This window comes from Triticum aestivum, chromosome 1B (genome assembly GCF_018294505.1).
Source record: "Triticum aestivum cultivar Chinese Spring chromosome 1B, IWGSC CS RefSeq v2.1, whole genome shotgun sequence".
NCBI classification, from domain to species: domain Eukaryota; kingdom Viridiplantae; phylum Streptophyta; class Magnoliopsida; order Poales; family Poaceae; genus Triticum; species Triticum aestivum.
This window is the reverse complement of record NC_057795.1, coordinates 17,140,648-17,152,642: the sequence shown is the minus strand read 5'-3', so window position 1 is coordinate 17,152,642 and position 11,995 is coordinate 17,140,648. Positions and strand designations below refer to the sequence as shown.

Genomic DNA, 11,995 nt, shown 5'->3' with positions numbered 1-11,995 from the left:
AGTTTTCAGATTGGTATTGTCTTGTTCGAGCTTGGTGACTGAAGCTAACTTCTCGTCAGCAAGCTTGATCTTCTCAGCTAGCTCAAGGTCTTTCTTCTGCTGGGCCTCCCTTACCTTACCTGCAAGTTACAGCGAGATCAGATGCCGAAACAAGCAAGGGGAAAAGCAGTCGTCAGGGTCTCACCAAACATACCTTCGGTCTCCTCCTTTGCCTTTGTCAGCTTCTCCTGAACCAGCTTCAAGCTCAGCTCGACTTGAGTATGCTTTTGTTCCAGCTCTGAGTAGCGAGCCACAAGATCACAGGAGTTCTGCGAAGAACCAATCGACTAAACGTCAAATGTAACTCACTTCCGAGTGAAAAAGGGAAAAACACACGTTTCTAAGACTACAGCCGAATACAAGCATTCGACCGTAGTCTCGGGGACTACACCCAGTGGGCGCACTCAGCGTGCCCCCACTAATCCTGTTGAAGACAAAGTCGACCAGTCGACCTCAAAAAAAAAAAACAGTGTGCGAGACGCATTCTCTAAGACTGTGATCAACTGCAAGCAGTCGACCACAGTCTCGGGGACTACACCCAGTGGGTGCACTCAACGTGCCCCCACCGGTTTGCGAAATCCAGTCGACCAGTCGACTGACAGAAAGATTGACATCATAAAGCCTAAGGCCGACTGCCAGCAGTCGACCTTAGCCTTGGGGACTACACCCAGTGGGTGCACTCAGCGTGCCCCCACCGGTTTGGGAAATCCAGTCGACCAGTCGACTGACAGAAAGATTGACATCATAAAGCCTAAGGCCGAGTGCCAGCAGTCGACCTTAGCCTTGGGGACTACACCCAGTGGGTGCACTCAGCGTGCCCCCACCGGTTTGCGAAATCCAGTCGACCAGTCGACTGACACAAAGATTGACATCATAAAGCCTAAGGCCGACTGCCAGCAGTCGACCTTAGCCTTGGGGACTACACCCAGCGGGTGCACTCAGCGTGCCCCCGCTAACACGGAGTTTATTCGACACACCCAGTGGGTGACTAATATAAATTCCGGAAAAGAAAAGTTTTTGGTAGCATATCCAACAGAACAAACAGCGGTCGACTGACCTGGACATTGCTTTGGAGGGCAGAACTGGCGTCATAAGCTGCCTGGCTCGCGTCCCGGATGGTCTTCAGCTGCTCCATCATGAGTCCCGCCTGGCTTATCGCCTCCTTCGCTGCGCCAGCTTGGTCCTCTGGGACGTGGTGCGTCATGAAGAGGGAAGGCTGCTGAGCACTCGTCAGTGGATTCGCGAAGGTCACCGTGTGTCAAGTGGTGTTCTCTTCCTCCACAGTCAGAATTTCAGGCGCCGGCACATCCTGAGGCACCTTACTGGCGGACGCTTTCCGACTCCTCCTGTGCTTCAGCGGCTCTTCATCCTCATCATCATCAGGAAGATCGATAACAGTGTTGGGTGGAGCTGCGGAGAAGGATCAGGATCAGAGATCGCGAGTCAGTCGACTAAGAATGGTATTAAGAACACAGTACCTGGATTCGAAGTTGCTGCATCCTCCATCTCGTGGTCATCGGCCCGGGCCGAGGTCTCAGAAGTAGCAGCACTGCAACTCCAAAGGATCAGTCGACTAACCTCAGCGTCGACCAGAGATAAAGTTCGCACAGAATAAGAAAATATGAGCAACACAATTACCCTGATATGGTGGGGATGGACACCTTCATCTTCGGCAGGAGCTTGGTCGGCTTCGATGAGGCCGCCCTGGGCTGCTTCGGCGCCTTTTCAGTCGGCGCCGGAGAGGTGGTCCGAGGGCGCTTGGTCGACTGAGTGGCGGTCGCAACCCCCTTACCACGTTCGGTCGAAGGGTCGTGGACAAGCTTCGACCGCCTTTCTGAGCGCGGTGGAACGACCTCCTCCTCCTCTTCTTCCTCGTCCTCGATGTCATCTTCATCACCTTCATCATCATCATCGTCGTCATCATCCCCTGCAGCATCCGAGTCCCATTCCTCCTCTTCCTGGCTCTCGCCCCCGCTCGCCTCGCCCCCGCTCGCCTCGCCTTCCTCAGTCGAAGCTTGTGCCCCATTAGGCATCGAGTACAGCTCGGTGAAGGCCTAGCAGATGCCCAAACAAGGATCAGTCGACCAGTCGGCAGGGTTAGCAGAAATGAATACGACAAGGACACAATGGAAAGCAGAGCAAGTGTACCTTGTTTGGGTCGCTGTTGTGGTCGAGTGGAGGAATCCTTCTGGCTCCGCGCGGGTTGTCCCTGTTTCCGGTAACGGCTACCATCCATCTTTCCAGAGTGGCATCGTCGACTTCTTCTGGATGGACTCTAGTCTCGTCTTCGGGCCCACAGTACAACCACATGCAGTGGCTCCGGAATTGAAGGGGTTGGATGCGACGCCTGAGGAAGACCTCCAGAAGATCCATGCCCGTCACCCCCTCCCGAACCAACTGCACCACGCGCTCCATCAACATCTTCACGTCGGCTTTCTCCTCCGGAATCAGCTTCAGAGGGGAGGGCTTGTTCACTCGGTCCATGGTAAACGGAGGGAGTCCACTCGACTGCCCTGGCGTCGACTGGACCTGGCAGTAGAACCAAGTCGACTGCCAGCCTCTGACGGACTCGGGAAAGGACATGGGCGGGAAGGTGCTATTATTCCTCACCTGAATCCCCAGGCCCCCACACATTTGGACGACTCGGGTCTTCTCATCACCTGGGCTCGCCTTCTTCACGGTCTGAGAGCGACACGTGAAGATACGTTTGAACAAACCCCAGTGCGGTCGACAGCCCAAGAAACCCTCACACATGGACACGAATGCAGCAAGATAGGCAATGGAGTTTGGGGTAAAGTGGTGGAGCTGCGCTCCAAAGAAATTCAAGAAGCCACGGAAGAAAATGCTTGGCGGCAAGGAAAACCCACGGTCAACATGAGTGGCCAGAAGCACACACTCACCCTCTTCTGGCTGTGGCTGCCACTCCTTCCCCGGCAACCTCGCAGCTCCGTGAGGGATCAAGCCCTCGTTGGCCATGTCGAGGAGGTCCTTCTCCGTGATGGTCGACTGGATCCAGTCTCCTTGGACCCAGCCTTTCGGCAGGCGGGATCTGGACGAGGACCCTCTGCGGCTGGTGGATCTCCCCTTCGCCTTCTCCGATGCCGACGCCTTCTTGGCACGCTCCAGCGCCGCCGTCTTCTCCTTGGCCATGGTCGCCGGTGAGATGCACGAAGGGAAGTGGTGCGGGGGCGAGAGCGAGCACGCTGAGCAGGGAGGAAGGAAGCAGAGGGAGAGAGGGAGAATGCTGAGGCGCAGCACAGAAATCCTCGCCGGGCACATTTATAAGGTCCCTTCCGAGTGGCTGACATGTGGGCCCGGTCGATCTAATCATATCTGGGAGCAGTTATGAGGACTGGATACGTGGCGAAAAAGGCGGCGCGGAGATCGAGGCGTCTATGCCCCGTCCCATCCGAACGCCGCGGTCTGCCCTGCTTCGCGCGCGCCCCCAAATTTCGCACCCCGCGGAATCCGCGAGCAACAAATCAGTCTGTCAGACGCGGTGTTTCCGGCGATCCGTCGCTCGGAGATCGTCGAAGCTCGAAAGATCACTCGACGCAAAAATAGAATGGATCGAGTCGACCGAAGACAAATTGCTCCCTGTCAACGAAGAGATTCTTTGATCCAGAACAGCGCACAACTAGAGCACAAAGGTTAATCGGAAACGACATCAACTCCTTCACTCGAAGCCTCAATCCATTCGGGGGCTAATGATGGGGTTATGTACCTAGGGTAGGGTCATGGACCTGTTCCAAGTAACTTACCCTAGGACATCCCTAGAAGAGGTCGCCTTCCAGTCGACCAACGAGGATTCACTCGACTGGCCTGAAGGACTCGACCACGAAGACTCACTCGACCACCAGGAGGTCAAAAGGCACTCTGCACCGCAACGGCCTGTAATTAAGTAGACTTTATGATAGTAAAGGCACTTTATGTGGGGCGTTACCAGTAACGCCCCAGACTTAACTCACCTTAAACCCTCTCCTACGTGGGCTGGCTGGGGTCCTGGCGCACTCTATATAAGCCACCCCCCTCCACAGGCATAAGGGTTCGGCACCTTGTAATCCATACATTCATAATCCACTCGACCGCCTCCGGGCTCCGAGACGTAGGGCTGTTACTTCTTCCGAGAAGGGCCTGAACTCGTACATCCTTTGTGCTTACAACCTCTCCATAGCTAGGACCTTGCCTCTCCATACCTACCCCCCACTCTACTATCAGGCTTAGAACCACGACACGTGCCGCGGCAAACGGCGCCTCCCCCCTATGGCCGGGGCGGAGATCAGGGGCCGTACCTGCTCCCGGACGGCAGCTCTTCGTGCGCAAATCGCTTCTCGTGTTCTGGGATCAAGCAGCCCCCCTATGGCTCCTTAATGCGGGCTCTTTTCTGGAACATCCGCGGCTTCGGCCATGATGGTCGTCGCCGCCAGCTTGTGGAGTTCATGCGAGATGAGCACATCGACATTGTTTCTGTTCAAGAGACCATGCGTCACGATTTCTCGCTTCTTGAGCTTGACCGGCTGAGCTCTGACCTGTTTGCGTGGCACTGGCTCCCTTCTAGTGGGAGCACGGGCCACTCGGGTGGCATCCTTTTAGGTGTGAAGGATGCCACCTTCGAGGTGGGCAGCATGGATAGGGGCGAATTCTTCGTCAGCATGGAGCTATTCGAGAGATCGCTCAACTTCAACTAGGAGGTCATCATTGTCTACGGGCCTGCCCACCATAGTAGGTCGGCCGCCTTCCTGGAGGAGCTCCACCGGAAGATCTCGGCGGCCTCCCTCCCCGTGGTAGTAGGTGGCGACTTCAACCTGCTGCGAGTGGCGGAAGACAAGAGCAATGACAATGTGTGCTTTGCCCGGATGCAATTGTTTAATGACTTCATTGCTGACCTCGCCCTCCGGGAGATTGATCAGATTGGTGCCCGATTCACCTGGAGCAATCGGCAAGCCTCCCCGACCCAGTCTGTCTTGGACAGGGTCCTAATATCCCCGGATTGGGACCTCCGCTGTTCCCTAGCCTCTCTCCGCGCCATCACTCGGATTGGCTCGGACAATGTCCCCCTGCTTCTCTCCTCCGCGGACGAACGTCCGCCGATCCCCCTCGTTTCTGCTTTGAGACTTTCTGGCTCTCCCAGTCTGGATTCACCGACGCTGTTTGCACTCGGTGGATTGAGGCTCGGGCCCACCTCCACCCTCGTCCCCCCTCTGCTATTGACGCGTGGCACTTCTGTGCGAAGCGTGGCAGACAATTTATGAAGGGCTGGGGGGCCAACCTGGGCCGCGACGCCAGGGAGCGTAAGAAGGCGCTGCTGACCGCGATCCAGGCCCTTGACCTTCGGGCTGACGCGGTGGGTCTCTCCCCGGACGAGTGGCTGTCCCGCTACGACCTCGAGGACCAACTTTCCGTGATCTACACCGATGAGGAAGCATATTGGCGCCTTCGGGGCGCTCAGAGATGGGTCCTGAAGGGGGAAGCGAATACTGCATACTTCCAGGTGATCGCCAACGGCCGTCGTAGACGCAACACCATCCCCCTTCTCTGGCATGGGGAGACCCTCCTCCAGGACCCCCGTGACATCCGGACCCATGTCGACGGCTTCTATAGATCCCTCTTCTCTGCGGCCCCTAGGAGCGGCATCTCCCTCGCCCTCGATTGTTGGGCTGGTGCCCAACTAGTGTTCGAATCGAAGAATGCGGCACTGACGGCCCCCTTCTCTGAGCAGGAGGTCTGGGGGGCCATCAAGGGTATGAATACCTCTTCTGCGCCGGGCCCGGACGGCCTCCCGGTCATTTTCTTCCAGACCTTCTGGAATGTGATTGAAACCGAGGTCATGGCCATCTTCGATGAATTCTTTGTTGGTTCTATTGACCTAGGTCGCCTCAACTACGGGATCATCTCTCTCATCCCCAAGGTCCCTGGGGCGTCTGACATCCGGCAGTTCCGCCCGATCACGGTCATTAATGTGATCATCTGGATCTTGGCCAAGGGGTATGCCAATAGGGTGACCCTGCTTGCGGATCGGATAACCCATCCTAACCAGTCGGCCTTCATTAAGGGCCGGTACATCCTGGATGGTGTCCTTGTACTTCATGAGGTTCTTCATGAGGTCCGGGTTAAACGCCTTAAGGCGGTTTTTCTGAAGATCGATTTCCACAAAGCCTATGACACTGTTAGCTGGACCTTCCTCAGGGAAGTCCTTCGGAAGGGCTTCGATGACCGATGGATCACTAGTCACGCAAATGGTCTCTTGCGGTCGCACAGCGGTCAACATCAACGGCGAGATTGGTCCTTTCTTCCCTACCCTTTGTGGGGTGCGCCAAGGCGACCCCTTCTCCCCGTTCCTCTTCAATATGGTAGTGGACGCTCTTGCCTCCATTATTGATAAGGCAAAAGCCGCTGGCCACATTTGTGGGATTACCCCCCACCTTTCTGGGGGCACGGGCATCTTCATCCTTCAGTATGCTAACGACACGATCATCATGGTCGAAGGCTCGGAGGTGGACATCGCCAACCTTAAGTTCCTCCTTCTCTGCTTCCAACGGATGTCGGGCCTCAAGATCAACTTCGACAAGAGTGATGTTATGGTGATGGGATATTCCCCCTCTGAGTCTGTGGCCATCGCCAACAGACTTAATTGCCGCCTGGGTTCTTTCCCCACTTCCTACCTAGGGACGCCCATTAGCGATTCGCGACTCTCCGTCGCGGACCTGCGGCCCTCCGTGGCTAAGCTCTAATCCCGGTGGGAGCCCTGGCAGGGGAGGTGGCTTTCTAAGGCGGCCCGGACTATTCTCATCAACTCATCCCTTTCCAGCCTCCTCTTGTTTCTTATGAGTTTCTACAGCCTCCATGAGTCCCTCCATAAGGAGATCGCCACAATTCAGTCCTGATTCTACTGGGCTGGCGAACATGGCAAGCAGAAGTATCGCATGGTCAGCTGGCCTGATATTTGCAAGCCCAGGGAGCAGGGTGGCCTGGGCATCATGTGCTCTAAAAGGATGAATATTGCCCTTCTCTCCCGTTGGCTTTGGCGCATCACGCAGGGTCAAGGTGGACTATGGCTCGAAGTTATCCGGAATAAATACCTGCGGGGTCAACCCCTTGCCTTCTGCCAGAAATCGGGCGGTTCTCAGTTCTGGCAGTCTATTGTCCGGCTTCTCCCGGTGCTTCGCATTGGAACCTCCATTTCGGTGGGGTCTGGCCTCTCGATGCTCTTCTGGTTTGATCGCTGGGCCGGAGACTCTCCCTTTGCAGCCCGCTTCCCCACCCTCTTCTCTATCTCCGTCGACCCCATGATTTCTGTCGATAGGGCCCTTCTTGACTTAGGGCGCCTTGCTTTCCGTCGGCCCTTTGGGCCGGCGGAATCCGCCGCCTGGCGTGAGTTGCTTGATTGCGTTGCTCTGCATAGGCCGTTGGTGGATGGGAGTCAGGACCTTGTGCGCTGGCGTCTGGAGCCGTCGTGCCAGTTCTCTACCAAGTCGCTGTACATGGCCATTGCCCCCTCCTCCGCCCCCTCCCCCTATCGATGGTGTGGTCCGTCCGCGTTCCTCTGAAGATTCGCATCTTTGTGTGGCAGTGGATTCGCGGTCGGGTCCCGTCTGGAGTGGAGGTCTGCAAGCGCAATGGCCCGGGCACTGGTATATGCCCGCTCTGTGGTCTCCCTGAAGACTCGAACCACATTTTCTTCGCTTGCGTCTCCGCCCAGTTCCTCTGGAGCTGCTTTCGCGAGGTTGTCGGTGGAAGTTGGTGCCACACCAATTTCCCGGACTTATTTGCTGAACTCCAGATGTCCCCCGCGTCCTCTCGCCACATTAGGTGGCTTGAGGTTGGGGTTCTTGCCTGGACTCTTTGGACCGTTCGCAATAAGCTTGTGATCCAGCGTTCCCCCCTCCGTCCCGCTACTAACGCTCTCTACAAACTCTCGGGTTTCTTGCAGCTTTGGCGGCCGCTTAGCCATCCCACGGACCGTGACGCCATATCCGCCTTCATCGCCGACCTCCGCTCGATGGCCGTCCGCCTGTCGCCGCCGCCTCCGCCGCCGCCGCCGCCGGATCCAGACTAGTCTCCTTGCGTCTGGAGTGCTTTGTTTTATTTCTTTTTTTGGGCTTGTTGAGCTGTGCCCTCAGCAGAACCTGTTCACTGTGTTGTGAGGCTCGGGTGATGTGTGTGACCTTGCGTCGGTTGTATGCTTTGTGGCGGTCTGCTTTATTTATAAAGCGGGGCGAAAGCCTTTTTCGGTAAGAGCAAAATCATATACTGTAAAAATCATGAGTTGTTTGTCTATGGGCTAATGACATTCACATATGTGATAGGAAAGGAACTTGGTAATATATTTGATTTAGTGGGAAAATAAACGTATGCCCTAGGTAATAGACTTGATTTAGGAGAAAAATCAGCACAAATGTTGTAAATTAGCATATCCATATGCATATGTAGAGGCATTGCCAGAAGCACAGAACCAACACTATTTATAAAAGAGAACATGGGAAGAAAAAGTACCTCTGGCGGCATGATGTCTTGCAGACCGTTTCCTTTATAAAGATCCTCAAATTTATTATGTACCACCAAATTTTTGTCTCTTGAACAGGCAACACGGATCTAAAAATGAAGCCACATTCGGGAAGGAGACGCCTTCTCAACAAACATGTGGTTCAGAACCAGGTGCCTCCTGCCTTCCTAGTTGAACCATCTTCCTAGTTGTGCATCAGAAGTTAGTTCAGAATAACAGCAACGAAATGCAATGGAAGCCATCTTCCAAATAATTCAATTTTAAGGATATTTAGCTAACACAGGAGTGACCATGAGCAATCAATACAAACCATAGATAAATATGATAGAAAAGTCCCTTAAAGTGACATATATATGTTCATATTTCTGCCTAATGCATGTCTAAAAAACGCCAAGTGCACTAATCTGCTTTAATTATGCCAAAAAATTAAACCAACAAATTCAGTATACCACCATAATACATAATAACCTACTAGTTCGCTACTCATTACTTGCAATCCATCAGTTTCCTTAAAAACAAAACTATACTTAGTGGACGATATCACTACATCATGATTAACTTAGTTCACTACATCATTACATCACTCCATTACATCAGAACTAAGTTTACTGAGTCACAGGATTACAGCCTGAAGTCCATCAAGGACCAGACAACCCTGAATCCGAACTTCCCAGCACCACACGTAATTTCCTCTTCATCTGCACCAGTGCGGTGTGGAGTGAAATAAAAGGTTCGTTCAGCACAAACACCAGCAGCCACATTATTGATTTGAAACACCACCGTTCCTTCCAGACAGATAGTAATGACACTCCGCCGGAGTTTGATAACTCCACTTTCATCACTTCTAACCACGCCATCTACTCTGCTATCATGAATCACAATCGCTTTGTCAATGTTCAGCTTGCGAGCTTTATCCGCGATGCCAACTGTTATATTTCCTTTAAAATGCCCCTCAGTGAGCTTGATTTCAAAGGTGCACTCGACTGCGTTAAGAACAGTTGCGAATCTCACTTCCGTGGTGCTGAGCCAGCTCTCAAGGGTTTCACTTCTAACCATGACATCTTTCTCTCTAGACAGTACTCGGCCATCAATGCTTACTAGACCCTTGCTAAACGGCCTGTCTGGAACTCCTTCTTCCCTGATTTTAAGATCTATCTCTAGATAGATGAAATCAACCAGCACTAGACCTCGATATGGGCCAGTTAAAATCAGCATTCCATCCTATGAAAAAAATTGCACGAGAAATTAAAGTATGCTCATCCAAACACTGCTCAAAATGAAGATTGAAAGCATGGCATAAAAGCTACTCCATTTATATGCAGATGACTATCTGGATCAACAACCACCAGCACTAAGATAACTCCATTTATATGTACATTAACAGTTTATTAAAGGCATCTTCAAATAAAACGAAACCCGATTAGAACGAACTTAGAAGGAAGGATGTATACCTCATTGACACGCTGGCAATCATCTCTATTGCGGTGAAAGAGATAAATGCACTTGTAGTCAATGCTGTCTCTGGCAATGACACGGCCATAGACATCGACTGGGAAGCCTGCATCTGAGGAGACTATGCTGACCGAGAGGATGTTTGCAGAGTCTTCTAGCCCAAATTCATCTTGGTAGATACTATCAGTGTATCGCATTGGAGGGACAGATGCTGCAATGAATAAGTAAAATATAAATCAATCAAATTATTTCATCACAAAAAACAGCCCCAGTTTGTGTTTTCCCCATTTCTATCCCACTGAGTTAATTTCAGTTGTACCAAGTTAATTTCAGTTTTAGCAAAATCCGTGATTCCTGTTGTTAAGTGATACCGAGTACATATGAGCCAAATAAATGAATTCAGATTCGCTGTTCACTGCTAGTCATCAATAATGAACATGGCATGTCAGAGGAATCTCCTAATAGACGATTGTACAGGTGAGAGTCTGAGAGACATCCTACTGTTCCCATACATCAGAAATTTTCATTTATACTGTACAGGTGAGAGACATCCTACTGTTCCCATACATCAGAAATTTAGAAAGATATTAGTCAAATCCGCGATTTATGTCGTTAAGTGATACTCCATATGACCCATATAAATAAATTCAGACTGGCTGTTTACTGCTATCCATCAATAATGAACATGTCGAGGATTCTCCTAATAGACGATTATACAGGTGAGAGACATCCTACTGTTAGCCAAGAAATCTACTTACACTCTTCATCGATGTCAAAGACGGAGAAATCTCTGAGAAAGAACCGCGTGTAGACGCTGCGGTCGACCTTGGGGTCGTGCTGGATGATGGAGTCCATGACCGCTTCGTGTGCCTCGCATCTCCGCCGGTACTCCTTCTCCTTCCGCGTCTTCCCCTCTTCCTCCCGCCGACACCTCTCTTCCTCCTCCTCCGCATCCTCCACCATCTTCTCCACGTACGCCTCACTAAAGAAGAGGGGCTCCATGTCCACGACCTCCTCCTCCTCCTCCTCTACGTGCGCCATGAATCCCAAGCCGCCGCCGCCACGAGTCCCCCAGTCGCCGCCGCCGCCGCTAAGGTCGATGAGGCTAACCCTAGTCGCCGCGCTCGAGGCTTCTTGAGGGGAATAACTCTTTTCGCCTTTGTTCGTGCATCATAATCGCTGCTGCTTTGGGCTGGGCTAAGGCTGGTGAGCTTTAATTTAATATCGTTTCAGGTTTGGCAGGGCCAAGGCCCAAGTTAAAAGGTGTTAGAGCATCTCCAGCCGCGCCCCCAATAAGACCCTCAAGGCGACTTTTCGGCCGTCGGCGTCAAAAAATCGGCCCAGTCGCGTCCCCAGGGGTCCATTTTTCGCCGGCTCGGACCGAAATTGGCGCCGGCGAATCCAACCCGAAACCGGTGCGCTGGGGGGCGCCGGGCGAATCGTTTTTGGCGCGAAAGCGCCGTGGGTCAGCCGCGTCCGCGACACCGCCCGCCTCGTCTTCCCGACGCCTTTGTTTCTCGCGGGGAATCAATGGCAAGGCTGCCGCCGGTCAGCTTTGCCATTGATTCCTCACGGGCGACGCGTCACGGGGCGGCGCGCCGACGCGCGCCGACGCCTCCCCTCCCTCGGACGCGCACACACGGACGGCGCGACTATATATGGTCTCGCTCGCATGCGTTGGAGTGCCACCCCAGCCCTCCCTCTCCCGCCGATCTATTCTCCCCAGCCACTCCCTCTCCCCGATGGCCAAGCGTTTTTCCGGAGACGAGGCGGCGGCCAACGGCTTCGGCCGCCGTTCGCTCCGCAACAGGAGTCCTGACTCCTGTTCCAGGCGAACATCCCGGCGCCGCCGGACATGCGCGCGGGGCCGACGGGCTGGAGGCTCAGCAATGGGGGAGTGCCCATTCCCCCGTTGCCCGACGCCGTCACCAAGCCATCGTACTTCGCCGACGAGGTCGAGATCGCGCGCGCCTCTCTCACCGACGCCGAGCGCTCCCTTCC

The 11,995-nt window shown here is 53.6% G+C and overlaps 1 protein-coding gene across 2 annotated transcripts; it reads right to left on the bottom strand.

The window, feature by feature from the left end:
- Positions 1–8,532: 8,532 nt before the first annotated feature.
- Positions 8,533–11,167, bottom strand: LOC123084839 (uncharacterized). Of its 2 annotated transcripts, none has more exons than XM_044506365.1 (3): positions 10,753–11,167; positions 9,994–10,205; positions 8,533–8,726 (listed from the first exon to the last, which is right to left on the bottom strand). In XM_044506365.1, exons 1-3 carry the CDS (start codon positions 11,033–11,035, stop codon positions 8,685–8,687), a joined length of 537 nt encoding a protein of 178 aa, XP_044362300.1. In that variant the 5' UTR covers positions 11,036–11,167; the 3' UTR covers positions 8,533–8,684. The 2 variants fall into 2 exon arrangements, with proteins under 2 accessions (XP_044362300.1, XP_044362291.1); XM_044506356.1 differs by lacking the exon at positions 8,533–8,726 and adding an exon at positions 8,932–9,763.
- Between the last annotated feature and the right edge of the window lie 828 nt (positions 11,168–11,995).